This window comes from the organism of the source record quoted next, unplaced genomic scaffold, assembly GCF_019419815.1.
Source record: "Pyrus x bretschneideri cultivar Hongxiangsu unplaced genomic scaffold, Pyrus_bretschneideri_v1 Contig27, whole genome shotgun sequence".
Lineage (NCBI taxonomy): Eukaryota > Viridiplantae > Streptophyta > Magnoliopsida > Rosales > Rosaceae > Pyrus > Pyrus x bretschneideri.
In genome coordinates this window covers 5124299-5149998 of record NW_025999579.1, presented here as the reverse complement: position 1 = coordinate 5149998, position 25700 = coordinate 5124299, and the positions used below count along the sequence as shown (strand labels likewise).

At 36.3% G+C, this 25700-nt stretch overlaps 3 protein-coding genes and 1 long non-coding RNA gene across 11 annotated transcripts; 3 read left to right on the top strand and 1 right to left on the bottom strand.

Moving 5' to 3' along the window:
• Positions 1-62: 62 nt before the first annotated feature.
• LOC125479057 (E3 ubiquitin-protein ligase RGLG2-like) lies at positions 63-4859 on the bottom strand. Its single transcript, XM_048588083.1, has 12 exons — positions 4656-4859; positions 2592-2868; positions 2280-2364; positions 2064-2204; positions 1858-1974; positions 1671-1768; positions 1454-1533; positions 1271-1376; positions 1031-1158; positions 748-925; positions 581-637; positions 63-491 (listed from the first exon to the last, which is right to left on the bottom strand). Exons 2-12 carry the CDS (start codon positions 2847-2849, stop codon positions 411-413), a joined length of 1329 nt encoding a protein of 442 aa, XP_048444040.1. The 5' UTR covers positions 2850-2868; positions 4656-4859; the 3' UTR covers positions 63-410.
• An 8234-nt stretch (positions 4860-13093) lies between these two features.
• On the top strand, positions 13094-14134 carry LOC125478998. The gene has a single exon (XM_048587946.1). The coding sequence runs from the start codon at positions 13094-13096 to the stop codon at positions 14132-14134; it is 1041 nt and encodes a 346-aa protein (XP_048443903.1).
• Positions 14135-16556: 2422 nt separating this feature from the next.
• On the top strand, positions 16557-18077 carry LOC125478900 (rhodanese-like domain-containing protein 11, chloroplastic). Of its 3 annotated transcripts, XM_048587695.1 has the most exons (5): positions 16558-16737; positions 16846-16941; positions 17439-17513; positions 17660-17750; positions 17936-18077. In XM_048587695.1, the coding sequence occupies exons 1-5, from the start codon at positions 16576-16578 to the stop codon at positions 17941-17943; spliced, it is 432 nt and encodes a 143-aa protein (XP_048443652.1). In that variant the 5' UTR covers positions 16558-16575; the 3' UTR covers positions 17944-18077. The 3 variants fall into 3 exon arrangements, 1 of the variants encoding a protein (XP_048443652.1); XR_007259665.1 differs by having other exon boundaries at positions 16557-16737; positions 16849-16941; positions 17439-17750; XR_007259664.1 differs by having other exon boundaries at positions 17439-17750.
• A 269-nt stretch (positions 18078-18346) lies between these two features.
• On the top strand, positions 18347-23035 carry LOC103965140. 6 transcript variants are annotated; one of them, XR_007259670.1, is made up of 8 exons: positions 18347-18475; positions 19159-19231; positions 19774-19927; positions 20015-20179; positions 21120-21184; positions 21504-21654; positions 21842-21923; positions 22909-23035. It is a non-coding gene; the product is annotated as an uncharacterized LOC103965140 (long non-coding RNA). The 6 variants fall into 6 exon arrangements; XR_007259669.1 differs by lacking the exon at positions 22909-23035 and adding an exon at positions 22525-22880; XR_007259668.1 differs by lacking the exon at positions 22909-23035 and having other exon boundaries at positions 21842-22888.
• Positions 23036-25700: the final 2665 nt, after the last annotated feature.

Here is a 25700-nt window from a genome sequence, read left to right as displayed (position 1 = left end):
TTATGTTTGTGTTAGGACATAGTTGGTCTCGAAACGACATGCTATAGCTGATGAGTACTTGGTAGACAAGCCACAAGGTGAGATTTACTACTGACTGATTACAAAATATGTCTTGTGTACATATATGAGGCATACAACCAGTTATTAGTTGAATTTAATTGGACAAAAGTGGAAATAAGTAGACGCGAAAACAACGACATGAAACACAAATTCAAACACAGAAGTCGCCATAGGAGCAATTCTAGCTGTCGGCGTCCAAGTCCGACCAATATCTCCAAATGTCGACATCCTTCATCCAGGAAAAGGGAAGATATGTACAAGGGACTCAGTTCCTCTTGATGGAAGACATTGCAAGGAATGGAAATGAACTCAGAGTTGAAGTTGCAGCGGTCCAAATTTCATGTCAACATTTAATAGAGCTTTATTCGGGTGATTATGCTGGTTCTGCATATGGGACATAAGTCAAGATCTTCTCCACAGTCACAGCATGTCTGCAAACAATATTAATATCCAACTCAGTTATTCGTTGTTCAAACTTTCATCCAATTCCATAAGGTGTAAAAGACGTATAAAGCATTACCTGATGTCCACAGCCAAATGCCATATTCTTCGGATCGGTTAGGCAAATGGGACAGACCTGCAAGAATCACAAAAATTGTCTAAACTTGTCATCCTGACGAGATTTTGCTGTCTGTGCCATAATATATTAAGCCTCCTCATAAAAAGAAGTAGAAAGAGGGCAATTACATGATTGTCGGAAGTTGAACCGGCAGGATGTGCTGTGCTAACAAACTCATCACGTTGCCTAGAAGGTGCACTTGGACGAAAACTACTTGATCGTGAAGTTTTGGGGGAGCTAAAAGAAGACGAACCATAATGAGGTGGGGGCAGAGGTATCCTATCTATAGCCTTCCCTCTTGTGGCACTGTATAAGCAATGAAACGAAACAATGATTTGCAAATGAACTTATGTCACCCAAAGCTGCAATAGCAAATCCTCAAAGCCCATTAGACTTAAGTTAGATTATTACCCTAGTATATTAAGTTCTAGTGTTGCTTTATACTGGGAAGGTATTTCCATCAGTGCTGCAAGAGCAAATTCTGCTTCTTTTCTCGAACGGTCTATATTCTTTGCCATAATTTCCGTAAAATTCACAAACTGCAGAGGACAAAAGAAAACAGCACTTTTCAATTAAAGTTTGAAGAGATAATAGATAACAAGGCATACATACTCCATCAAGATGATACCCTCTATCCCTAAAAATACTTGCCTGAAAGTTATCGAAGGCCCGAGCAGGGATGTTATCATCAAATTCTTTCATCATATCCCATGGTCCATCTCCGACACCAACTAGTATAATTGATAAGGGATAGTCGCTACAATATAACAGGAAAATCATGAAATCTTTCACTGAAAAGAACAAGACTGAGGAAACAAACATTCTAAGATTTACCTCGCTTTAACAATTGCATCAACAGTTTTCCTTTCCTGCGGGCTTAACTGGCCACGCTCGGTATCAACACTCCTGGTCACCTGTGACAATTTGTAGTCTACATTATACAAAATAATTAAGTGCACAATCATATTGCTATGCAAATCACTTCTGCTCAATCAGAATTTTTCACACGGGTACAAGTATAACTATAAGATAGAGACGAGAAGCGATATACCTGCCCATCAGCTATTATCACCAACACATGGTACTGACCGCCACTTTGCTCAACAATAGTGATGCCCATTTCAATAATAGGGGCAAAGGATGTGGGACCTGCCACGAGAAAAAAGGGTATGAATCTCCATAAGCAAATAACCAACCAGGAAAATAAAAAGGGAAAAGGAAGTGAAACAAATGGCAACCGGCAAGTCGTAGCTGAGGGACTAATTCTCTATATCGTCTCAATACGTCTTCAAAACCATTGCAATAAGATCCCTCATCCGGGTAGAAACTGAAAACTTCTTGGTCATGGGTAGATGCTGCAAATATACGAAAATCATGTAAAATCTCTATTGCCAAAACTCGACAAGCTACATTTGAAGAGTCAGACGACTGTTAGATGAAATACCATCTCCAAATCCGAAACAGGGAATCAAGTTATCTTCATCAAAGGAAGACAATGTTTTCCCTATAATTGCTATTCCCTGTTCATAGGGATTTTGCTCTTCTCCAATGTGATGCAAGCTTTTCCGATGAAATGACCTTGCACCTGATAGAAAAGTAAGTCAAGAATGTTTCACTATAACTTAAGAAAAGACTTCTAAGCACCGAGACCAGGGCAAACCTGTCCACTCGTTGCTTTTTGTGAAATCAATGCCAACAATAAGATTGGATGACTCAAGACCAGCACGCGCCAATGCATCCGTGACCTATCGAAAGAAAAAAGTGAGAATGTCATGATAATTACTCAAGTAACATAAGCAGTTACAAAGATTTCACATCATATTTGCTTCAAAGACAGATGCCATCAGTATAACTATTGAGTACATTGTGACTAAAAGAAAGTTCTCCGCGACAAAAGAAATTGGCTGCACTTCTTTTCAAGAAATGTTCGGCAATTGTATCAGTTCAATTACCATAAAATCTTGCATTTTACCTGGTCCAGGCTATTGTAATCATCATTTATTCTCCCAAACTTTGTACCCGACCCTGTTGGCCAAGCACTGCCATGGCTTTGAGGTGGAGGTGCATAATACTGCTGTGGCCGGTAGTCCTGGCTTGGCGGTGCATATGATGGTATCAATGGTGGCTGTGCATATGGTGCCTCTTGATAACTCTGATGACTCCAAGAACGTGATCCGGTCCCAAAAGAAGGATGTCTCGAAGTTGAACGTTTTGAACTCTTCCCACCCATCAGTTATTCTACTAGAACACTGCACATTCATCAAACATGAATTAATAATTGTTACAAATCAACCTCCGCTTGAGTTCACACTTTGAAATGCTCGTTCTTTTCATCTAACAATCACTAAGGATCACTTTACAGGAAATTAACTAAATCAATTATCCCGTTTGATTCAAATATGAACATATCATATAAGGCTTTTTATTCAAAATGATCCCATAATTCCTCGCTTTTGTGCCTGACAATGAAAATCGATAAACGTGGTTCCTGAGTTTGTCAAACCAACCCCTCCATATTGACAAATTTTTCACAGAATGACCAAAATGATTTACGGTGTACAAATTCAAGGACCACTCCTATTGATTTTTATTGTTAGGAAAAGTGAGTAGTTATGCCAATTTCAAGGACTATTTTGCTAGAAAGCCTATCATAGAACCCAAGAAACAAAAAGATTATAATTATAATAAGGGTTATTATACAAAATGTTCCTGAGATTTGCATGATCAATAGAAATGGTCCCTGAGATTGTCTACCATCCATGATTTTGGTACTTCCATTAAAAACTCTTTGGACAATTTCTAAGCTTCATAACTCAATCAGTTTTTAACCAAATTCCACCCATAATGTATCAAAATGAAAATAAGAAAATGTAGAACAAGATTATACCTATTTGAAAGCCCACTGATTGCCGGAGATGGCCGGAAAACAGCCTGAAAGGTGACTGGTCCGCGGAAAAACTGGAAAACTCACCGGAAATTGGGTAAACTTTAAACATTCATAACTTTTTCAATACTCAACAAAATCGAGTGATTCAAAAACGAAAATCATACTTCTCGACGAGACGAAGAGAATAATATCTTTCTTTACTGCTAACTCGCGGTGGTTTGGCCGGAAAACTACTCAAAAGTGGCTAACTCGAAAATGATTAGCCACTTTCGAGCCGTTGTCCGATCAAACCACGGCGAGTTAGCTTTCGAAAAAGGTACCATTCTCTTTGTCTCGTCAAGAAGTATTATTTTCGTTTTCGAATCACTCGATTTGGTTGAGTATTGAAGAAGTTATGAACGTTTAAAGTTTACCGAGTTTCCGGCGAGTTTTCCAGTTTTCCCGAAGACCAGTCATCTTTCAGGCTATTTTCCGGCCATCTCCAGCAACCACTGGGCTTCCAAATAGGTATAATATTATTCTATACTTTCCTATCTTCATTTTGATATATTATGGGTCGAATTTGGTTAAGAAATGATTGAGTTACAAAGTTTTGAAAATTGCCCATAATCGTTTTTAACGGAAGAACCAAAATCATGGATGGTGAACAATATCAGGACCATTTTTATTGATTTTGAATCTCAGAAACCATTTATATTGATCATGCAAATCTTAAAGACCATTTTGTATAATAACCCATAAAATAATCTCAAGAAAACTGAACAAAACAATTAACACAACCAGGGCCATCCATTCCAATTTTCAAGCTTCATTCACAGACAAAGAATCGGTCCGAATTCGATAATGCCGTCAAAATTAAAACGATTTCATATTTGAATTAGTGAAATTGAACACAAACCAGAAGACATCAGCACAATTTCAGGCCAAAAATAAAATGCATCAAATCAAATACATCTTTTAGCCCCCTATAAACAAATAATGCAATTTCTTGTTCCAATTCATGATAATTATCAATAAAGACCCAAACTTTTTCACAACCCACATTCCATTTCAGAGAAAGACACAAAAACCCAAATCATTAAAATAAAATAAAATAAAAGACTTAAAAAAAATTACAAAAATGGCAGGAAAAAGAAGAAGAATTGGTACCTCTCAGACCGACATTTTTCGAGAGGAAGATGATGCTTTGGAGTTTGGAGCATATCCGAGTTGACGAGGTTGTTGTCAATCAGAGGGCGGAGAAGTCTATGGGCTGAAGTGGTAACTGGGCAAACGTTTGTTGTTGTTGCAAGTTTGCAACTTGGCGACTGAAGAGCGTAATGCTGAGTCTATGAGAGACAGACAGGTCGACACTTGCGTTCGTAGTTTACTGGTGAAGGTTCCTACGTAGTTTCCTTCTAGATAAAAAAGGTCCCTTGCAGTGTTTTTTCTTTTGTGTTTTGGCTGGTAGTGTTGCCCTCCACCGAATTGACTTGGTTGCTTTTTTACTGCACATTACATGGATGCATATCCTGAATTCGTACAGGAGATTTGTAATTTAAGTGATTCATTATTTAAGATCTCGTATTTGATTTTTGTTTTTATAATATTGAATTGATCAAGAATTGAATGTTACGTTGTGTTATGTGGCACTAAAATTTACTTATTTGATATTTTTGAAATCGTATTGTTGTTAAGTTGATTCAATGAAATTTATCTCGTACAACTGAAGATTTCTTAAAGATAAAAAAAACTATTATTGTTGTTAAGACTTGTTGGTGAATATTTGATCCTTAAGATCTCAAATTCATCTAATTTCTTATATTTTTTTTATGTGTTTTATTTTTATTTTTATTTTATATACACACACACACACTTGGTTAAAAATGAAATGATGGTTAAAAATGATAATCGTGTAATGTCTCAATGTAAACCGAGTTAAGACGAAAATGCAATGAGACATTTCTAATAACAGTACCTTATCAATTTGAAAATTTTCCAATCTAATTTGCCAATCATCTCCACAACAGTAGGAATTTGAGGCACATCGAATTGGATTTAGGGGAATAAGGGTAATTTTTTTGTTATTTCCTTTTCTTCTGTCGAGAATATGATGAATGAATTTTTTTTTTACGATATATGTAAAATAATGGTATTAAAAAAAGAATTGTTATTGGCATTTAAAAAAATTACATTTTACACTTTTCACAGTTGCATTTTTTTTAAATATAAAAAGTTTAAAATGAAAATAAAAATTTTAAAATGTCAATAATACTTTTCTTAAAATTTTTTTTACTCAAAGTGCGACTAAAGACACATGCCTTGTTCACATCGCTTATAAAACTGCTCTCTATAATCATGTTGCTAACTTCTAAGAAAAAAGAAATTAAACAAAGAGATTTTTCATGACAGCTTCTGATGATATGCCTGCATCAAGATTATGGTGAATAAAGCTTGAATTTGTTTATTTGTTTGTTTGTTTTGTTTTTTTAACAAAAAAGCTTGAGTTAGGATTTAAGGCAAATAGCATTTCCAATAATTTGATTAGATGGGACCGTTCTTTCCCAGTTATTTCTTCCTTCATCAACCACATGCTAGTGGGTAAACTTTGGAAGCACATGTTATGCACATGATAAAAGGTTTGTTTTCCTTCTAGGGGTTTCGTCCTGGCATGAAACCTGACGAGATATAGAGTACTGCTGCATTTATCATATTTTTTATACTATATTTGTATCACTTCTCTAAGAGAGATAAGGTCCACTGATATATGCGATGATGCGGGATCCAAGGTAGGAACTTGTTAAGTTATTTTTAGAGAGTTTATTAGGAAGGAAAGAAGATCCTCTCCGGATCCACTTTGTGGGGATTCTAGGAATCCCCACATCCTAGTCGTTCATCGTACATCGTGCGGTCAGTTTTCATCATATACTATTTGTGTTTAATTTTAAATAAAAAAATTTCAATAATTTATAACAACACGATACACGTTGAATGACTAAGATGTGGGAACCCCTAAGATCCCCACAAAATGGATCCGGATGAGATCCAATTCCATTAAGAAGTTGTAGTCTATTTATGTTCCTTTATCATTAGTTCCTTTAAATATTGATGTATTAGAAGCCTTTGGAGGGGAGACTTGCTTTACTAAAAAAATGTATTTACTTAGTGCAATCCTTCTAAAATCAAGCATTTGGTTTGGTCGTGTGAGTGAATACACGATTAACAACGTTGACCAAGCTCTGTTGCCCCTTGTTGAGCGATTCCAGGTTATCTATCCTTTGTCCTCGCTTCTTCCTGCATCATGTGAGTCCCTTCTTTATTAGAAAAATGGTACAAATATGATATGAAAAATGTGATTAAAAAATACTTTTGGGATACATATGAATATCAAATACAAGAGTTGTACTTGTCACCGTTTAATTAGAGTGGTAAGACTCTAATAGGATCCTCTTTGTGAGGATCTTGAGAGTTCGTGAATCGTGTCCATTTATCGTACATCATGTTGTCAATTTTCATCAAGCATTATTTGTATTCAATTTTAAATAAAAGAACTTAAAAATTATTTTTGACCGCACGATGTATAATAAACGGACACGATTAACGGATTCCCAAAATCCTCACAAAGTCATTTGTGGATGAACATTTTTCATTTGTTATCTGTCACCTACGATACAAAAAAGACCATATAGAAGCATTTGACATGGCGGCGTACTGGCTCCACCATAACCATCCCAAGACCTTATTGCAAAACATCTCTTCTATTGCCGTGTCGTTTGGGTATTTTATTGATCTTATCCATATTTTGTACTTGCTTCCCAAAAGGCTGAGAGAGGAGGAGGGATGTAACAATCCGTCCCTAAATAGTACGAATTTTATAATTTTAAAATGTGAAATTAAGAAAATGCCCTTCGAGGTAAATATGTTGACTTTTTTGTTGACTGCATTGTTGTGTCATGTAAGATCCATTTTCTTGACCTATTCTTATAGTACTCAGTGTGACGGATGCGTGGCTGCAAACGGAATGTAATTTGGAGTTATAACGAAGAAGTTATAGGTGAGCATAGATAGGGGCGAATTGGTCATTTGACCATCATCTAAAAGGCTCTAGATTTTGCTAGAGTAATGAGGTTGTGCCACGTGTGTGGCTGTGGTGGAAAGAATATGAGAGAAAAGGATGGGTGCGGACCAATCAGAGAGGAAGGTGGGGAGTGAACCAATAGGAAATGAGAGAAATAAGGGAAATGAGAAAATAGGAGAAACAGCCAACCATGGCTGGATCCATTTGACCCAGTTTTGACTTTGTTTCTGTTTGTTTTCGGACGAGTTGGAGTCACCCACCACCACCACTAGACTCACCGACCATCCCTATTTAATTTCCATATAAACTTGACGGCTGTTAGTGGTGATTTCACGATGAACGAACTTCGTCTTCTCCGAAGCTCCATGGTGGTGATCCACCGTTTTTATGAGTTATGTCGTCGATCATCACCATCAAACAATATCTCTCAACCCTAGGATCAAAACCCAAGCCGAGATCGAGGCGTTAGAGGTCGTGCTACCATCGAATCGAAGTGCACCATTTATAGGGTTTTTGGTGGATCGTGGCGTTGTTAGGCCACTTCCCGGTTGAATTGGACTTTGGCCCAGGTATGAAAGTTGTTCCTATCATTGAGATCTTCATTCTTGTAAAATTTGGTGATTTTTGAAGTTGGTCGGAATTTGTGGGTTCCGTTTGCCGGAAACTGCCAGGTATGGCGGCGCGTGGCCTTTCAGGCTGCTGCCTTGTGGTGGTTCGTGTGACATCACGTGGGGGAAACCCCAGGTCCCTCCTTAGGTTGTTCGACGTGCCAGATCCAAATTCGCCATTTGTTTTCCCAAATTTTATCGTTTAGATATAGTTTTACTAAATGGTCCCTAATTGTGCTTAGGTACGTTGGCGGGAATCGACGTCATCCTTGCTAGCTCGAATGGTTCCCGGGCAACAAAATATCTGTGAGTGGACCCCTTCTTAACTTACATGTTTTATAAAATATTAGCCTAGCATGCATTTCATATTTCATGATTAAGCATGTTTTATAATATATTTTACGGAGAATTTATGAATTCTTTAAATTACTTTTATGGAATATTTATGATTTATCCAATTTACGTTTTACTAAAGGTTATGAAATATTGGAATTTCGCATATGAATTTCTACGGATTTTGAATATGATTTATTTTACGGGTTTACGAATATGAGATTCCATGGATTTACGAATATGACTTACTATGGATTTATGAGACGAGGTTTGAGCTTTTGAGCTCCAGTGATTTGATATGAGATTTTTAAAGTATGTTTTCGATGCTTATCTAGTGGGTTATCGTACAACACATCCACACAACATGGGTATTGATGTCTATAGCCATATGACAGAGTTGATAAGGAAAAGTGAGATATGATATATGTTATACCCTCAGTTTCACTGTCGAAAGCAGTGTCAAACAGCTTCACTAGCCACAGCTAGTGTCGGTGTGTGATGTATATATTTTCTTCGCCAACATAACCTGGAGTCGTACAGCTTCACCTTCAAGTGATGGGGCCTAACATGTTTCTTAACCGGCGTAACCCAGTGTCGTACAGCTTCACCTTCGAGTGATGGACAGGTATTGCCTTCAGGCCACTATGACACCCCTAGAGAGTACAATATTGATGAGATTTATGGATTTGCCTTCGGGCGATGATTGCACTGTTATTGAGCATGGTTTTACTCATACTTGTTTTACGAACGATTTCATAGCATGCTAGGGTTTTCAAAAAACTTACTATGTAGTACTATGTATGTGTTTTCAAAATAGGGGGGTTAGTATGTTCATAAAGAAAATGATTTTCTTAGTATTAGTACTTTTATTATAAACTTTGGTCCACTTACCTTTCCTGTTTTGCACCCCCTTAAGAATTAGAGTCGAGGCACACGATCCCGACATTAGGGCACTTTCGCTTAGGCATCTTCGAGCCTCTTTCTTGTGCATTTCATTCCTTGGTTCGTACCTTTCTATAATAATTCTTTAACATTATTTTTGCTTAGTTGTATGCTCTGAACACGATTCTGCATTAGTGTATCACTTTCCAATTACATATTTTAATTTGTATGCATGTTTAAAATGGCTTCATCACCCTCGGGTGATGGCTAGCATGTGCCCATTCTGGTATGGTGGGGATATCGGGATTATGGCGTGTCAAGTGAGGAGGAAGAAGAGGTTGATGCTGGTAGTTGCAGTAGTCAAGAGAAACCCAAGTGGAAATGACCAAGATGGCTATTGAGAGGTACAAGCGTGACCCGAATTATGTATAAGCTGTTATACGATAGGGTTATTGAAGTTTAAGTGGAACACTTGAAAGTCTGACATGGAAATATTGAAGGGGAAACTGAAGCAATCCGATATTGATGATGATGATCGGTACTGCTTGTCCTCTTAGTTAAGCAATGCTGCAGACTATTGCCTTTCCACCAACTCCATGGAGGCCGAAGCCATCAATGCCACTTTGCTCCGTTAAAGCATTGCTAGGAAGTTTTTCCCCAAAGAATCATATCTGGAATATCAAGCTGTTGATGAGGTGCATTAAGTTGAAAAAATAGAAGACCGTTTGAAGGAGGTTGTTTTCATTCACTTGGAGAAGGTCAGCCTTATTGGAATTTGTCAAGGAGAACCCTGCAAGTTTGAGACATATTTGGAGGAGATGAAAGCGGACAAGTCCAAGATTGTGGCCGGTGCTCTGTTTCCACCTTGATGTAAGAAAAGGTATTTGATTTTATTCTGGAAGTGGCGGTAATGGAGAATTTGTAACCTAAACAGATAATCAATAAGGTGTTTGTGTTCAGCAAGAAAGACATTTTCCACAAGGCTTATCCTTGACGGGAAGAGGATTATGCGAAACTAAAGAGGAAGTTTGAGAAGGGGTATGGCGATGCGGTACCACACATAGTGGTTTCTGGTTTGGTTTTAGGGATGGGCAAATACCTATTAGTTATGGATAATCGTGGTTATCCGTCTATTTAAATTTGACGGTTACGAATATGGATAACCGTTTAGATAAATAAACGGTCATGGGTATAACCGTTTATCCGTGAAATTTAAATGGGAGGTTTATGAGTATTACCCGTGGTTATAAACGGGTACTCATTTAACCGTTTATTTTAACATATGTAAAACTAAATAATAAAGAAAAATTAGTTTCTAAGTAGTTTTAGTTCCCCGATATATATTTGGTTATAAAGGGCCATATAATATATATATATATATATATATATATATAAAAGTATTTAATTTCTATTGAAATCTAATCCCAATCCCCCAGTGCCTGATATCTTTCTTCTTGTAGACTACATAAGTAACAACCTCGGCACCCAAGTAATTGAACGTATCTTCTTCGATATTAAAATAGCGAAAAATCATAGCTAACATCAAATTAACAAGCGGAAATGGCAAAATTTCTGTCCGTTGTGAGAGCAAACAAAAACCTAGTGAACAATATTTCGCAGCTTGCTGCTGCTGCAAGTTCTGATTTCTTGTCACATTAATTTCGTCCCCATCCTGAAGGATACTTAGAAGAAACCCAAAAATAATAGAAATAAACATATATATGCATGTTAAAACAAACTTACTAATTTAGAAAATAACTTATTTGCTCTGGGGAGATGCATCGGATGTACAAGGTGTTGTAGTAGAGTATAAATTTAGTCATAAGGTTTCAAGGCTAGTAAGGTAGAAGAAAAATCAAATGGGTTCAGAACTAAAAACCGATCGACTGGCCATTTTGTGCTGAAATGAACCAACCAGTTACTCTTTGGGTTTTAGGGGAAACTGGAACAAACTGGAGCATGTCACTGCACACTGCTAACAATTAAGTACAAAATCTTGTCTACGGTCACTTCGAAAAAGAAATAAGCTGCCTAGCCACAAATTTCTCAAAAAAAAAAAAAAAAAAAAAAAAAAATCCAGACTTTCAAATAGGTGAATGTTAGCAGTTCAGTAAAACTCATAAGCCAGAACTATATCAACTAGGTACTAGGATTACAATACAATTTATCCATATCAAGTGTATCACAGTGTATATCAGAAACTAATCATATAAACACCTACTTGATTCAACGCCATGGTTGAGATGCAAGTTAGTCTTCTACTCCCACTGCTCGATAGCTCCTATTGTGTGAATAGGTAAGTTAGTCTTTACTCCCACTACTCGATAGCTCCTACTGTGTGAATAGGTCTTAGTAATATCTTACGGTTTTTCACGTATGGGAGCAGGGACTATAACTTCATATATATATATATATATATATGTGTGTGTGTGTGTGTGTGTGTGTGTGTATATATATATTGCCAAGGTTGTACAACCGGCCTATTAACAGTCGCGGATCCTTATCGCGGTAATAATGAATGAGTCCTATAATGATTCAATATCTTTGCATTCAATCCTTATCGGGATTTCTTTAAGTTAGCTGCATGGAATTAAGACTCCATAGTCCTTACAAAGTAAGGATTAACTATACTACTTGTATCACAAATAACTTGAGAATCAAGTTAGCTGTCGTCCAAGTAATATCAACTAACACTCATTGTGATTCACTAGGACTTTACAGTGAACACAATAGTTCCTATAAAAAATGAAATTTCTCCTAAAAACCATCGAACCGTGAATTTGTTCATTGAACACAATTGATTTCGAGCAGAAAATTAATAAAAAATTAATCGGAGGTTACGAATGCCGAATACAGTATGATGCTTAATTATAAAAGCTGTTTATTGATTTAAATTTGCAGATCATCTCTGATGATTCTCTCCGTCAATACAAATTCCTAAAAATTAGGTTCAAAGAAATACTCCTACATTATATATGGAGGTTTCTTGCACCTTACAGGACAGCTATATATCATATCAAATACTGGTACCGTGAGGACCAATTAATGAACTTTTGCTGCTATATGAGTAAAAACCCTATTCATATTGTTATCACCAAAGCTTTGAAAATGGCTAAACTACTCTCGGTAGTGAGAGCACACCAAAAGCATGGCAATAAAATTTCACAACTCGCAAAAAGATTTGTTACAACTCTTGTTGATCCTCCACCTCCAGAGCTCAAATTACCCACACACACTTTCTCCAAAGCCAATTTCAATTTTGACAACTCGAAAACAAGGACACGATTAATAAACCCAATCCCATTGATTGGCTTGATTACCGGCTTGCTTAGTACCGGTAACCCCTGTGTTGATCTCTTTTTCAATGTGATCAAGCCGGAGAAAGCCAGCCCAGCTGATGTGGAGGCCACCTGTATTTATCTGAAGCAACTGCTGCCGCTGGCCTGGTCCCGCAATCCCCTAACTATTCTCAAACTCATCTGTAATCTACGAGATGAAATGTTCTATGTGGAAGCATTTGACACGGCAGCGTATTGGCTCCACCACTATCACCCGAAGACCCTAATGTGCAACGTCCCTTCTATATTGCCGTGTCGTTCGGGTGTTTTATTGATCCTGTCGAGATTTTGTACTTTCTTCTACAAGGCGGAGAAAGGAGGAGGGGGGAGGAAGAAGAGGATGATGCCACCCTAGCAGAATTGACCAAGATGGCTATTGAGAGGTATGGGCGTGACCCGAATTACAAGTTGTTACATGATAGGGTTACAGATGTTTACGTGGAACATTTGAAGTCTGATATGGAAATATTGAAGCGAAGTTTTAAGCAATCGGATATTGATGATGATGAACGGTACTCGTTGGCCTATGAGATGACTGATGCTGCTGGCTGTTGCCTTTCTTACAACTCCATGGACGCCAAAACCATCAATGCCACTTTGATATGTGAAAGCATTGCAAGGAAGTTTTTTCCCGGAGTATCATATCCGGAATATCAAGGTACTGATGACGTTCAATACGCTGAAAAATTTGAAAACCGGCTCAGGAAGGAGGTTTTGGATCCCCTGCAGAAGGCCGGCAGTTGTGGACGCTCCAAAAAGCAAGGAAAGCTCTGCGAGGTTGAGACATATTTGGAGGAGGTGAAAGCGGACAAGTCCAAGATTGAACCCGGTGCTTTGCTTCCACCTCAGATCTTGGCCTTTGCGGATCATCCCAATGTTGGGGAAGTGGCTGAGCTTCAATGGAAAACAATGGTGGAGGATATGAAAAAACAAGGCAAGATGAAAAACTGTTTGGCTGTATGTGACAATGACATAAAATTCGTAAGGGGAAAGGCAACTGAGGTCTCGCTGGCTTTGGGACTTTTGGTGTCTGAATTAACCCAAGAGCCATGGAACGGAAAGGTGGTCAGTTGGCACTCAACTCTACAAACAATACAAGGCCATGATCTAAAGTCCAAGTCCGAGTTTGTGACGATGATGGACTTCGAGGTCACTGGAGAAGACGAACTTTATATTGAGAAAGCGTTTAACTCGATTTTGGAACTGGCAGTGAATGACAATTTGCTGCCAGAGCAGATGGTCAAGAAGGTGTTTGTGTTCAGCAAGCAACAATTTAGCCATGAAGCTTATTCCTTATGGGAAGATGATTACAATGAAATAAAGAGGAAGTTTGAGGCAAAAGGGTACGGCGATGCGGTGCCACACAGTGATTTGGTTTATGTCAGATCATTGCTTCGATTCGGAACCTGAGAAGATAGGGATGCCTTGGACACAACGGGGGATGACTATGTTGAGTGGCTTCTCTGAAAATTTGCTCAAGTTGTTATTGGAGAATGAAGGGGAAATTGGCCCAGAGCATGTCATGGAAGCAGCCATCTCTGAAGAAAAATATCAAAAGCTGGCTGTAGTGGACTGATCTAAGACGATCATCCATCATCCATTTTAATTATTTTTTTCTTCTAGAGGGGATGGTATGAGGGAGGCTTGATTTTAATTAGTTTTTAATTCATATTATCTAAATTTTACATGATTATCAATAAATAGTGGTAATATTAATCATAGTTTAAAAAGGCGCGCGATAGTGGGTAATATGGCGCGTTATATCACATTATGTAAGAGATTTTGTAATATAACGTAAAAATATCACAATAGTCTCACATAACATTTAATTTTTACACAAGATTGCACAATTTTGCGAAATATGCCACACCAAATTTGTTTGATGTTCCTTTAGCTGACGAGAATCACCACATCCATCCTTACACTGAAAATGACTACACTACTACTGATATTTTGCAACAAATTGAAAAAGAGGAAAATGAAAGACGTGTTAGTGACGGTGAGCATAGTTTGCATGTTGATGATATTTTTGATGACGACGATGATTATAATGAGTTAGTCTAGTGTATTTATGAGTAAAGTATAAGATGATGATATTCAGTTCTATTTACGTTATGCAAGTTTCGATTAACTTATTCGAAACCGGTACATAATACGATATTGCATAGCAGAACCTCTCACACAATGCGATTTCAAACTATGAAATAACTGCAGAGATGCTAAAAATTGTGCAAATGCACTCTAAGAGGATGCTTATAAGTTTATTAACATTGAAATTCTGCTGCTTCCTTTATTATTGGTTTTGATTTGGAAAATAGAAACGTGTTGTAACTTGTACCCAACAAACATTTCTTGTGTTCAAATTCAGTTATCTTCAAATTTAAGCAGCTCCTATATTATTTGAGGAGGTAAATTTCATAAAGCTCCAGAAACCACCTTAAACAATATTGGAGCTGCTTAATCCATCTCATTGTTTGTTCTTTTGATTGTATGGGGGGTGGTGGTGCAATTTCCTTGACCGGATTTTCTCTTTAGAGGTTTAATTTAAGGAAAACTAATGAAAATGATGTGAAAATTTTGAGTTTTAATGATAATGACAAAATAAATGGTAAAGTGAATAGTACTTGGATTGACTTTTTAGTGTAAAAATGTGGTTTTTCGTTAAATTAAACAATACTGGGAGTTTTTTTGTTAAAGTTTTCTTTAATTTATGGTGAGGTTTTAGTGAGGTCACTGCTATTATCCTTCCATTTTGAAACCCTCTTTGTTGAATGAATCCCATTTTCAATTAAAAAAAAAATGAAGGCTTTTTAACTAAAATAATCTTTTAGATTGACATAACTTCTCATTTTAGTTCTAGACAATAAAAATTGATAGAAGTGTAAATCATTCTAGTTATTTCATAAAAATTTTATCAAGATCTTCATTAAATTGTCACTGTAAATCATATGGTTGCATTTCAAAAAAAAATTTGTATGTTCTAAATGAGGATGGCCTAATTACATGGAAACTCATTTAATAATGAAAGTTTTAACGAAAAGTCCGCAGTATTGTTCACTTTAACAAAAAACTACATTTTTATACTAAAAAGTCAAACCTAATGCTATTCACTTTACCTTTTATTTTGTTCTTATCGTTAAAACTCAAAGTTTTCAAACATTTTTTTTTATTAGTTTTCCTTTTAATAATTTCCATTATTCTGGTCATTTCGTAAAAAATCTGTCAATATTTTCATTAAATTGTCATTGTAAATCATATGGTTGCATTTCAAAATTTTTTTGTATGTTCTAAATGAGGATGGCCTAATTGCATGTAATCTCATTTAATAATTTCCATTGATATAAAAAAATATTAACTAAATATTGAATTTATAAGGTTACAAATTATGCTTTACTGCAGTTGCAAAAAACAATTATATCGATGTAGTATGGTGGGGATTCAATTCCACTTATTCCCCTTCTTTTTTAATGCCAATAACAATTTTCAAGAATACAATATCATCAATGTGTACTCAAATATTGAAATTAGTTACAATACGTACGTACATGTACAATTATTTTTAAATATATGTATTTAATATATTACTAACTATCTGACCGTTGAAATGGTGATTTGATTAATACTTGTAAACTTAAAAAATATCCCATGTTTTTCACAAAAAAAAAAAAAAAAAAAAAAAAAAATCCCATGTATCCAATTATTTCATCATTTTGTCCTCCAAACGCAGCGTTTCACACCAGCAGTGGACTCTTCCTGGCAACAAACGACACTTTTAGCTGAAAACCCAATTCCGAAAACTTTCTCCAATTTCCTCATCGGTTTCTCACTCAGTTTCGTAAAGCTCTTTGGCAATGGAAGCTCTGGGATTTCCTTCTCTCAACACCCTCAGCATTTTGTGCTCAAGTTCTCAGAAACGAAAAGCCACCAAACCACCATGTCAAAGAACACATTTTTCAAGCATTTCACCTCCCTCTTCCCTAAAACTCACACCCTCTTACAGAAGTTACCATTTTGTATGTAAATTCTCCACTTTTTTCATGTTGTAATTATTGGGTTTGTTCTATTTTAATGCTTTTTAGTGTTTTCTAATGTGGGTTGTTCTTGTTCTTGATGTTGATCAGCAGAGGAGTGCCACTCGTATGCAGGGTGACAGTGAAGATTACGAGTTGAAGCAAATGAGGGATATGGCTGCTGCCAAAAAGAGATGGGAAGCTCTGGTATGTTGCTCGATTCCTAAGAAATTCGAAGACCGAAAAAACAAAACGATTTTTTATGTAAATGTGTTTAAGTGAGCTACTTAATGGGAATTTGAGAGAAGAAAGTAACATTCTTTTAGTTCTGTTTTTGGAGGTTGTATGATTTGTTCTGCATATGCTTTGTTCTGCATATGCTAAGTTTGAACTTACTGGGACTTGTTGATTTTATTGTCTATTTGAGCGATAGTCTGCACAGAAGTAATCTAAACTACGGGAGAGGGATTTGAACTTGGGATTTGTAACTTTATTGAGTCATTAGGATATGTTAAAATGTGTTACATTTGGAGTTTTAACCGGTTAGTAGAGGTTAGGGAAGGAAAGGTTAAAGCTTTAACACCAAAGGAAGCTGAGTATGCGATTCAGCTATCTAACAAAACCCTTCTCGATGTGTTTTTTCTTCTCTGAAGTATTCTGTGTTATTATGCTTGAATTACCCTCTTCTTTCCCCTGTTTTATAGGCATGGGTTAAAGGCTCGATCTGGATTCCATTAATTGATGTCGGTCAACTTGGGCTACCCCAAAAATCCGCTAAGGTATCAATCTCTTCCTATCCTCACGAATGTAGCTTCTCTGGTTTTCGCTTTGATTTTTATGGAAGGTATGAGATTTCTTTAAATTTTTGTTTGGTTTATGATTTTTTTGTGGATTGGACCATCTGGGGGCTGTGGGTTTCTTGAAGCTCAGAAGCTTCGGATTTTATGGAACAAATGGGTCTCAGAGAAGCAGATTACACTGCAGTGGCAGCGTAGGACCTGGTGGGCCCGGATTTGGTGTTGTTCTTACCTCTGTTTCTTCAAATTTTTAATTTCTTTTATATGTAATTTCTGTGCTTGCTGTTGAAATGAATATTCTGGTGGAAACTGTTGTTTTATATGAATTGGGGTTTTCACTAAATTAACAAAGATCAAATCTTTGTGGTTCTTTGTTGTTTATCTCAACCTTGCTTCACCCGCAGCCGGTTGAAGATGACGTGGTCCTGATCCTCGGTCGCTTCTGCGACAGTTCCGAACGACGGATTCAGTTGCCAAGCTCCGACGATTCTGTCTGTGGCAAAGAGAATTCAGGAAGAGTGGAAGATCCGGGAGAAAGATTTGCCAGGCAAGTTCTTCCGTTTTTTATTTTGAATTTCCTTTTAAATAACTGTTTTGAATTAATTGTAGTGAAGTTTTCACATACTTAGCCTATTCATTTTTATCAAATATTTTGCACTGACTATTTCATGATGCTGACCGCTGTAAGTAATTTGGTTTTGTACTGAAAGTTGGAGTTGAGAATATATGGAATATAGTTGTTGGATTGGTGCTTGTACTATAGAAACTTAGATGTGCTTACCCCCTTTTCGTTGACATCCACGAATACAATATTTGTCAGAGCTTATGAGACAAGAATGGATTGTGTGAGAGCTGTAATTGTTGGGGCGGAGGGTACTCCTTACCATGATGGTCTCTTCTTCTTTGATGTTTGCTTCCCCAGTGGCTATCCCAATGTACCACCAGTATGTGATAATTTTGAACGCCTAGAATTGATTTATATCTGTTTACATCTTTGGCCTAACTGGGAACTCCGTTATGCTGAATGTCTACTACCACTCTGGTGGCCTTCGATTTAATCCAAATTTGTACAAATGTGGAAAAGTATGCCTTATTCTTGGTTCTGGACAATCCAAATTGCATGTGTATTTGGTGGTTTTCTGCATTTTTTGCATCTTCATTTTCCTACTTTTGTGGTCTTTGTATTCATTTTACTGGAACAACCCTGCTTCTTTCTCATGGTCCTTAAACATGCGCAAGTTTGTATTTTTCTGATGGATTATACTATTGGGAACTTAGTTACTTTTATTTTTTATATTTGTTTGTTGGGTTTGTTGTTTTCGGAAAATTATTGAAACTCTGTATTCTGTTTATAGAGTGTTAAATGAGTATATGATTAATGGGTTGAATTTTGTTTTCGAAAGGACTGTTGCATGTTTTGTGTCAATTTGGCTGTGATAGTAAGATTACTTCATGGAACAGTGTAATTGTTGTGGCATGTGAATGTCGAATTTTTTCTTAATTTAATTTTGGAAAGAAATGTGTTTAACTGTAGAGCTATATGATGAAGTTAGCATCCTTATAGGTTGGGAACTCAAGTAGTGCAACCATTAGTTGTGCACATGTCTGAATATTGGTGCTTTTTCAGGAAAAGGTGATTTTTGTTTTCTGGAACCGTTTGGAGAGCGCACGGCTTGAGGATCTCTGACCCAAGGTAAAAGGTAAAAGGGAAAAATCTCTGGCTTCCTTTACTGATGTAAGCTTGCTTGAAAAAGAGAAACAATAACCAAAAATTTATCTGAACAGAAACAAGAATTTTGAAGCCAATTACATTGGATTAAGAATTCCTTAGGAGACAACTTGCACTTGATCGACAGTTTTATTTATTTACCTCTGTTTTCTTGCTCAGAAAATATTATTTCCAGCCCTCAAAGCTTAACCAATTGAAATTTCTATTCGGTCAACAACCAACACATAATTCCAATAAAAAAGAAGTAGCGAGAAGCAGAATGTAACATAGAGACACATACATGTGAAACTTCATAGCTAGATTTTATTATTTATCATAACTCAGTACAGAAAAATCACAGGCGCTGCCTTTATAGGTTTAGGGTTTTACCTGAGATAAGTTGCAGTGCACTCTCTGTGCTAAACGTTTTTGGATCCAAAGCAGTTGGGATGCTAAGTTATAAAGATTTTTCCCTTAAATTTCTGGGTTCTTTTGTGATTTCATTTTATCCGAATTATTCGTTTAATGTTTCAGATGCACTACGTTGCAGACTATTATTCTCTTTTGGCTATAACAAGAAACTTGATTGTATTTGTTTTGGGATCTATAAAAGGATATTACATGGAACATATCTGGGCTGTTGATACCATACTTGGATTCTAAACTCTCCAAAGCTGCCTTCATCTGGGTTATTTTCTCAACATTCTCTTTTTCGTTTATGGTTGGTTTCGTATACCATTGCAAGTGTTAAATTTGTGATTTGTTGTTTATGTAGTGAAAAATAGGATGGTTTTATTTTTTTGTGAGACTTAAGAGGTTACCTTCTGCAAACGCATAAATGGACTTTTGAAGAAGGCTTGTGACCTCTCTACCCTCTACGATGCTGAAGTTGCCCTCATGATCATCTTCTCTCCCTCTGGCATGGCGTGCCGATTTACAGGTCGTGGGTAACAAATAATTCAACTAGCTAGCTAGGTTTGATGATTATCTTTTCAATTAATATATGGTTTTGCTAACGTGTGATACAGCATAAATAGGACCATTTCCATGTATAGAGGTGAAGTAGGGTTGCCTGAAATCAAACAACTTAATTTTGTGTTCCAATATCACAAAGAATGGTGCAGGAATTTTGATATTTGGATAGATTTTATGAATTGTTCTAGAGCTATAGGTTGAAATGATCTTATTCACTTTGACCTTTTCTAGAAGCTATTTGTTAATGGTTGTTAATTTGGCAAAATGAGTTTTTCATGCTACTATTTTGTTTAAATGTAGAAACAAAAACTAATATCCATGAAAAGAAAGATGAGTTACAAGGAAAGATGGGATATCCGTTTAAGCTTGACTGAAAGTTAGAGTGTAATGCTTGGTGATTGTCTATTGCTACAAGAGGAAATGAAAAAAAACTTTGATATTTGATTCTCCGCATTGTCATTGCTGATTCGTCTATGAACATTTAAATTTTGGTTTGCCTTTATTAATCTTGAGTTCACTCTTTTCTATTTTTATTATATATTGTTTTCAATTATATAATTGCAGCTTTCAAAAGAGGAAGATGTGTATTTTTGTTTGGTGAGAGAGGGGGGAAGATAGTCAGAGAGGTGAATTATGTTGACAAATGGAATGGTGGATTATAATGTTGTATGAACTAGTGTGTTAGGATTTTATATGTTGTGTGAGTTAATGTTTTCTGGTCTATGTTGTGAATGATTTTGCATTCGTTGCTGCCAGGTTTTTGTCCCAGTGTTTATACAATACTTTGTAATATTTAAATGTAAATAATTTCAAATTTTTACAGAAATGGGTATAATGTAGACATAATTATGTGAATTACTGAGTTTTCGAAAGAAAGTAATTTCGATTTTTTGATATTCGGGCAGGCAAAAGAAGTGGAATTGAAAAGCAGAATGCTTTAGAGAAAGCACCCAAGCTTCAGGTAATAATGGTGAGTGTATTTTTGTGTAGAATTTGGATAAATTTTTTTGTTTTGTCAAATTACATTTTGCTGTGCTGCGTGGTGTAGAATCTTCCTAGAATCAATGCCTGAGATGACTGATAAAGGTTAAGGTGTTATTTGATTGTTTTATCTGTTTTTAATTGTTGGTGCAGAGCTTGACAAAATTGTAACCAAATGAGGAATATTTCATTTTCTTTATTTGTGTTTGTAATGATGTAATTCAGGTTCTGTTTATTGTGATTTTAAATTAAATGCCTTACTTCGTCTAAATCTTTTTGTGCCTTTGATTTGTTTACCAAAATCTCAGGAACTCATGATTTGAATGGGTTTGAGGGTTAGTTTCTAGGAATGTTCCATTGGTGTTCTTTTTCTTCTACACAGTACCAAAATCTCAAGTCCCCATTTGATCCTCGACTACGACCCAATCATATTTGCTGTAATACAATCATATTCTTGAGGTTTGGATTTTTTTACTCTCATGCTTCTGCCCATTATATGTTTCTGCCCTATCAGATTTGCTCATGTTTTCGTTGTTAGAAAGAACATGCATGTTCTCTAAACTAAAATACACTTCTCAGATTGCTGTGATTATTCGATTGGATTATCCTTATTTGCCTTCATATAATGGTGGGTTTAACTTTTCAGGTTAAAGTTTTTACTCAACCTCATTACTTGCAAAATTTTGTTCAGTCAACATTCAATACCCTGCCATCAGATCAAGTTAAAGGTACGAATTACTAAATCATACTATTTTCGTCACTTTTTATTCCTTGCTGAACACAATGGAGTGAATTGTCTTCATTTGCATTCTTGCATTTGAACTTAAGTATGTTCTTACCTGACATTTATAAGCTTTTGGTTAGTCATCAAATATGATACATTTTCTCCGTGTTTACAAACTTATGACATGCAATCGGTTTCTTTTTGGTTGGGTTGAAATGATATTGATTGTGCTGTTATAAAGCTTCTTTTTATAGTTAGGTTGTTAATAGATTCTTTTTTTTGGTTGGTCTGATATGTAATAGATGAGATTGTTTTGTTTGAATCAAAATTTGATCTTTTTTGTGTGAAATTATAATGGAATCGCAAAGTTTTCAGGTATCTCTTTTTTGTGTGAAATATGTGTGGATTGCATCTTGCTTTTGTTTCTTCTTCTGTCTTATGCTGCATCTTTTTTACTTTGAACATTAGTGCTTGAAAACTTAGCTGCTGAAACAAGAACGAAACACTTTTTATGTTTTTTTTAGGTGGCCTGTAGGACATATATTTTACCATCTTAACTTCAAGGGCAATATATGTGTAAAATGCATGTTGCTTCTGTTTCTCAGGGCAACAGAGCATTTTTTGCAACCACATCTTTTGTAATCAACTTAGTTGAATGTGTATAAAAGTCAAGCTGCTTATCTTACCGACACCGTTCACTCATCTATTCCTTTTGTTCGTTCATGATTATGTTGAATTTTTTTTCAAGTTAAATGTGTCTTATCATGTAGTTAAGAATGATGCATTCAAGTCCCGCAGAAATGTGCGAGCATATTTACTAGTCATTTCTAAGCCATTAGGAACATCAAAAGTTTTCCAACTTGTTGGCATTGCCTTGTAACTCCATTACTTGTGACAGAGATCTTGGATTCATTTCACAAGATTGTAGAAAAATTAGACATCGACGAATTTTATGAAACTTAGGACTTTTATTTTTGCTTGGATTTCAGATTTGGATACTCGTAAGTAGGTTTCAGTTTTCATGATCTTACAAATCTCCATATTTTGGCCTCCGAAGTAAATATCACCGACATCTCCACACGTCCAGCCTTCCAAACTAAAAATCGAACGTCTACTAATCCTGTTGTTTGATCAGAGAAACTATTTGAAGGTGTACATAGTTACACCGTTGAGAAATTGTAACTTCGTTCATAATAGGCGGAGCAGTTGCACTGTGATCCTTCTAATGTTACATCAAAGTCTAATTTCTGTTTCTCAGAAGACTGCTGGTTTAGACCTCATACAGAATTGCGATCTTCCTCTGCCAATGGAAGTCCTTACGTTGCAGGACAAATTTTTTGTGCCGAATAGGTCGCTGATGTTCGGTAGAACACCTTTGAACTGTTGCCATCCAATTCGGTTAATCATTTCCGAATAGTGATGTTTTTGTTTTGAGTTTTCTACCTCTTCGGCAAACATCTGCCGATAGTTCAAAAGTTCGGTTGGATAGTATCGAACTATTTGCATATCTCCTATTTACAGTCAAGATTCTAAAAGACGCTAGGCGCTAGTAGAGCGGTTGGCTAGCGCCTAGCGCCTAGACGGCCAAGCGGGGTCTAGGCGGACTAGGTGGATTTAAGTAGATTCATTATATTTCGTGTAAATAAATGTCGGTTTATACTTAAAATATATATAACTTTATCATAAACTACAAAATAAAATGACATTTATATTATGAAATATTGGAACATAATGAAAACATGGGGAACAAGTATATAATGTGTGTTAAATTAAATATTCAACACGTCTCTTACAATTTATTAAAAAAATAAAATGCAAAATGAAGTTATCTATTTTATGTCTAAATGAGTCGCAACCTAGGCGGATCTGGGCGGGCTAGGCGGGTGCCTAGATGGCCTAGGCACTCGCCTCAACAGGTATATGCACCCTTTCTTAATTTTCATACGTCTAGGTATTAATCGGGACGGTAGTTAGCCACCTAACACCTAAACGGAGATTTTTAGAATAGTGTTTACAATAGTTGCAGGACGAGTAAAGTTTGAAAGATAACATTATCATCTACGTGCGCACACGTAACCTCAACCCACAAGAAACGAAAAATCACCGACAACTTTTTGCTATATTCTTTGAATAGCTATGGCAAATTTGAATCCACATACATGTCTCGAGTCAATTTTGTTTTTTTTTCTGTTTTTCCAGCACGTCAATTTAAAGAAACTTGGGAACATCAACAGGAATCTTCCTGCTTCACCATAGTCAAGATCAGGCCTGCAGATTCTTGTCAGATAAAGAAACAAACACTAATTTAACATTTTATTTTCTTCAAGAGATAAGTCAGCTAGTCCGCCAGTTTTACTCTTCTTGGGGAGAAGACAACAAAAATTGGAGCGGTGCATGCATGCAAACAGTCACGATCTTACGTGTCTCCCTATCTTGGCTTATGTTATGAAACTTATCTTGCTTACTTTAAATTAATTCACGTGATTGTAAACGTGAATTTCCTGTGATCAATAACACAAGAACACGTATATAAAGTAATAAATTGGATTTCTTATGGATGCTTGGTGGTTTTTTACAAGTGTGGCAAAGAATGCAGAGAGCTTTCTAAATCTTCTAAGTGTTTGGGAATTTGAGGGTTTGGGAGCTTCAACGTCTTAGTGTGAGAATGATTTTTTTGGCTCCCTTCTTTGTCTTGGAGCCTCTTATTGATAGGCTCTCCAAGCCTTGCCTACGAATGTATTTGGCATTGATTGTGGACTTGATTAATTGATGGACAAATCAAGACTTGATTTGTGGCTTAATTTGTGACTTGGCTCAATCAATTAATATTTGATTTATTTAAATTAAAATCAAACAATCCCTTGCCGCCAAGTATTGACAGTGTCCCTCTTAATGACTCGTCTGGTTTTATTGAGTCACATGTTATGTGTACGATTTGTGAGACAAATGATGCATGCATGCCACATAAGTCCTAGCATGTCAAAATTTAATGTGTTGGTGAACATTTATTTTCACCAAAATTTCGCTGTCTACAATGATAATGCAGCTGTTTCTTTTCCAATGGTACATCTAAGGCAGCAGCATTAGACAAATGAGTTGATCAATTGTTTCAATACAGCATATGGGCTATAGCCTTAATCTTTCAAAATAAATATGGAGTAGCAACAGCTCTGAGAGGATCTTTTCTGTGTGGTTAAACCAGTAGATTCAGTCATGTCTAAATCCTCCCCGCTTGCTCCACCAGGCAACGCCGAGTCAAACTTGTGCACGATATTTGCCAACGCAATCTCATTGACAGCCATGGCAAATTGAATTCCCGGACATACCTCCAACCAGCACCAAATGAAATTAACTGAAAGTCATTCTCTTTATAATCTATCTCACTATTCAAGAACCTTTCTGGCTCAAACTCCCCTGGATTTTCATACAGTTTGGGATCTCTTCCAATTTGCCATGCATTGATCATAACGTGTACCTTGACTTTAATTTTGTAACCACCTATTTCCACATCTTGGGCCGCAATCCTGAGCACTAGTAATGGAACTGGTGGCTGATTTGTGTGTTTATATAAACCTACTTAGGGGGTAGGTGGTGTTCTTTCCTTAGCAGATGTGCCATAGTTATCCCAACGCAAATTTCATTTTCCTTACCTTGCTTCTGTTTTCTTTTCATTTGACTTACATTTTTTTTTTTTGGAAAGAAACACTGGTAGATTGATAAAATTCAAAGGGTTACAAAAGCCAAATAAGGCAGTACAGAATCCTCGACAAGTAAATCAACG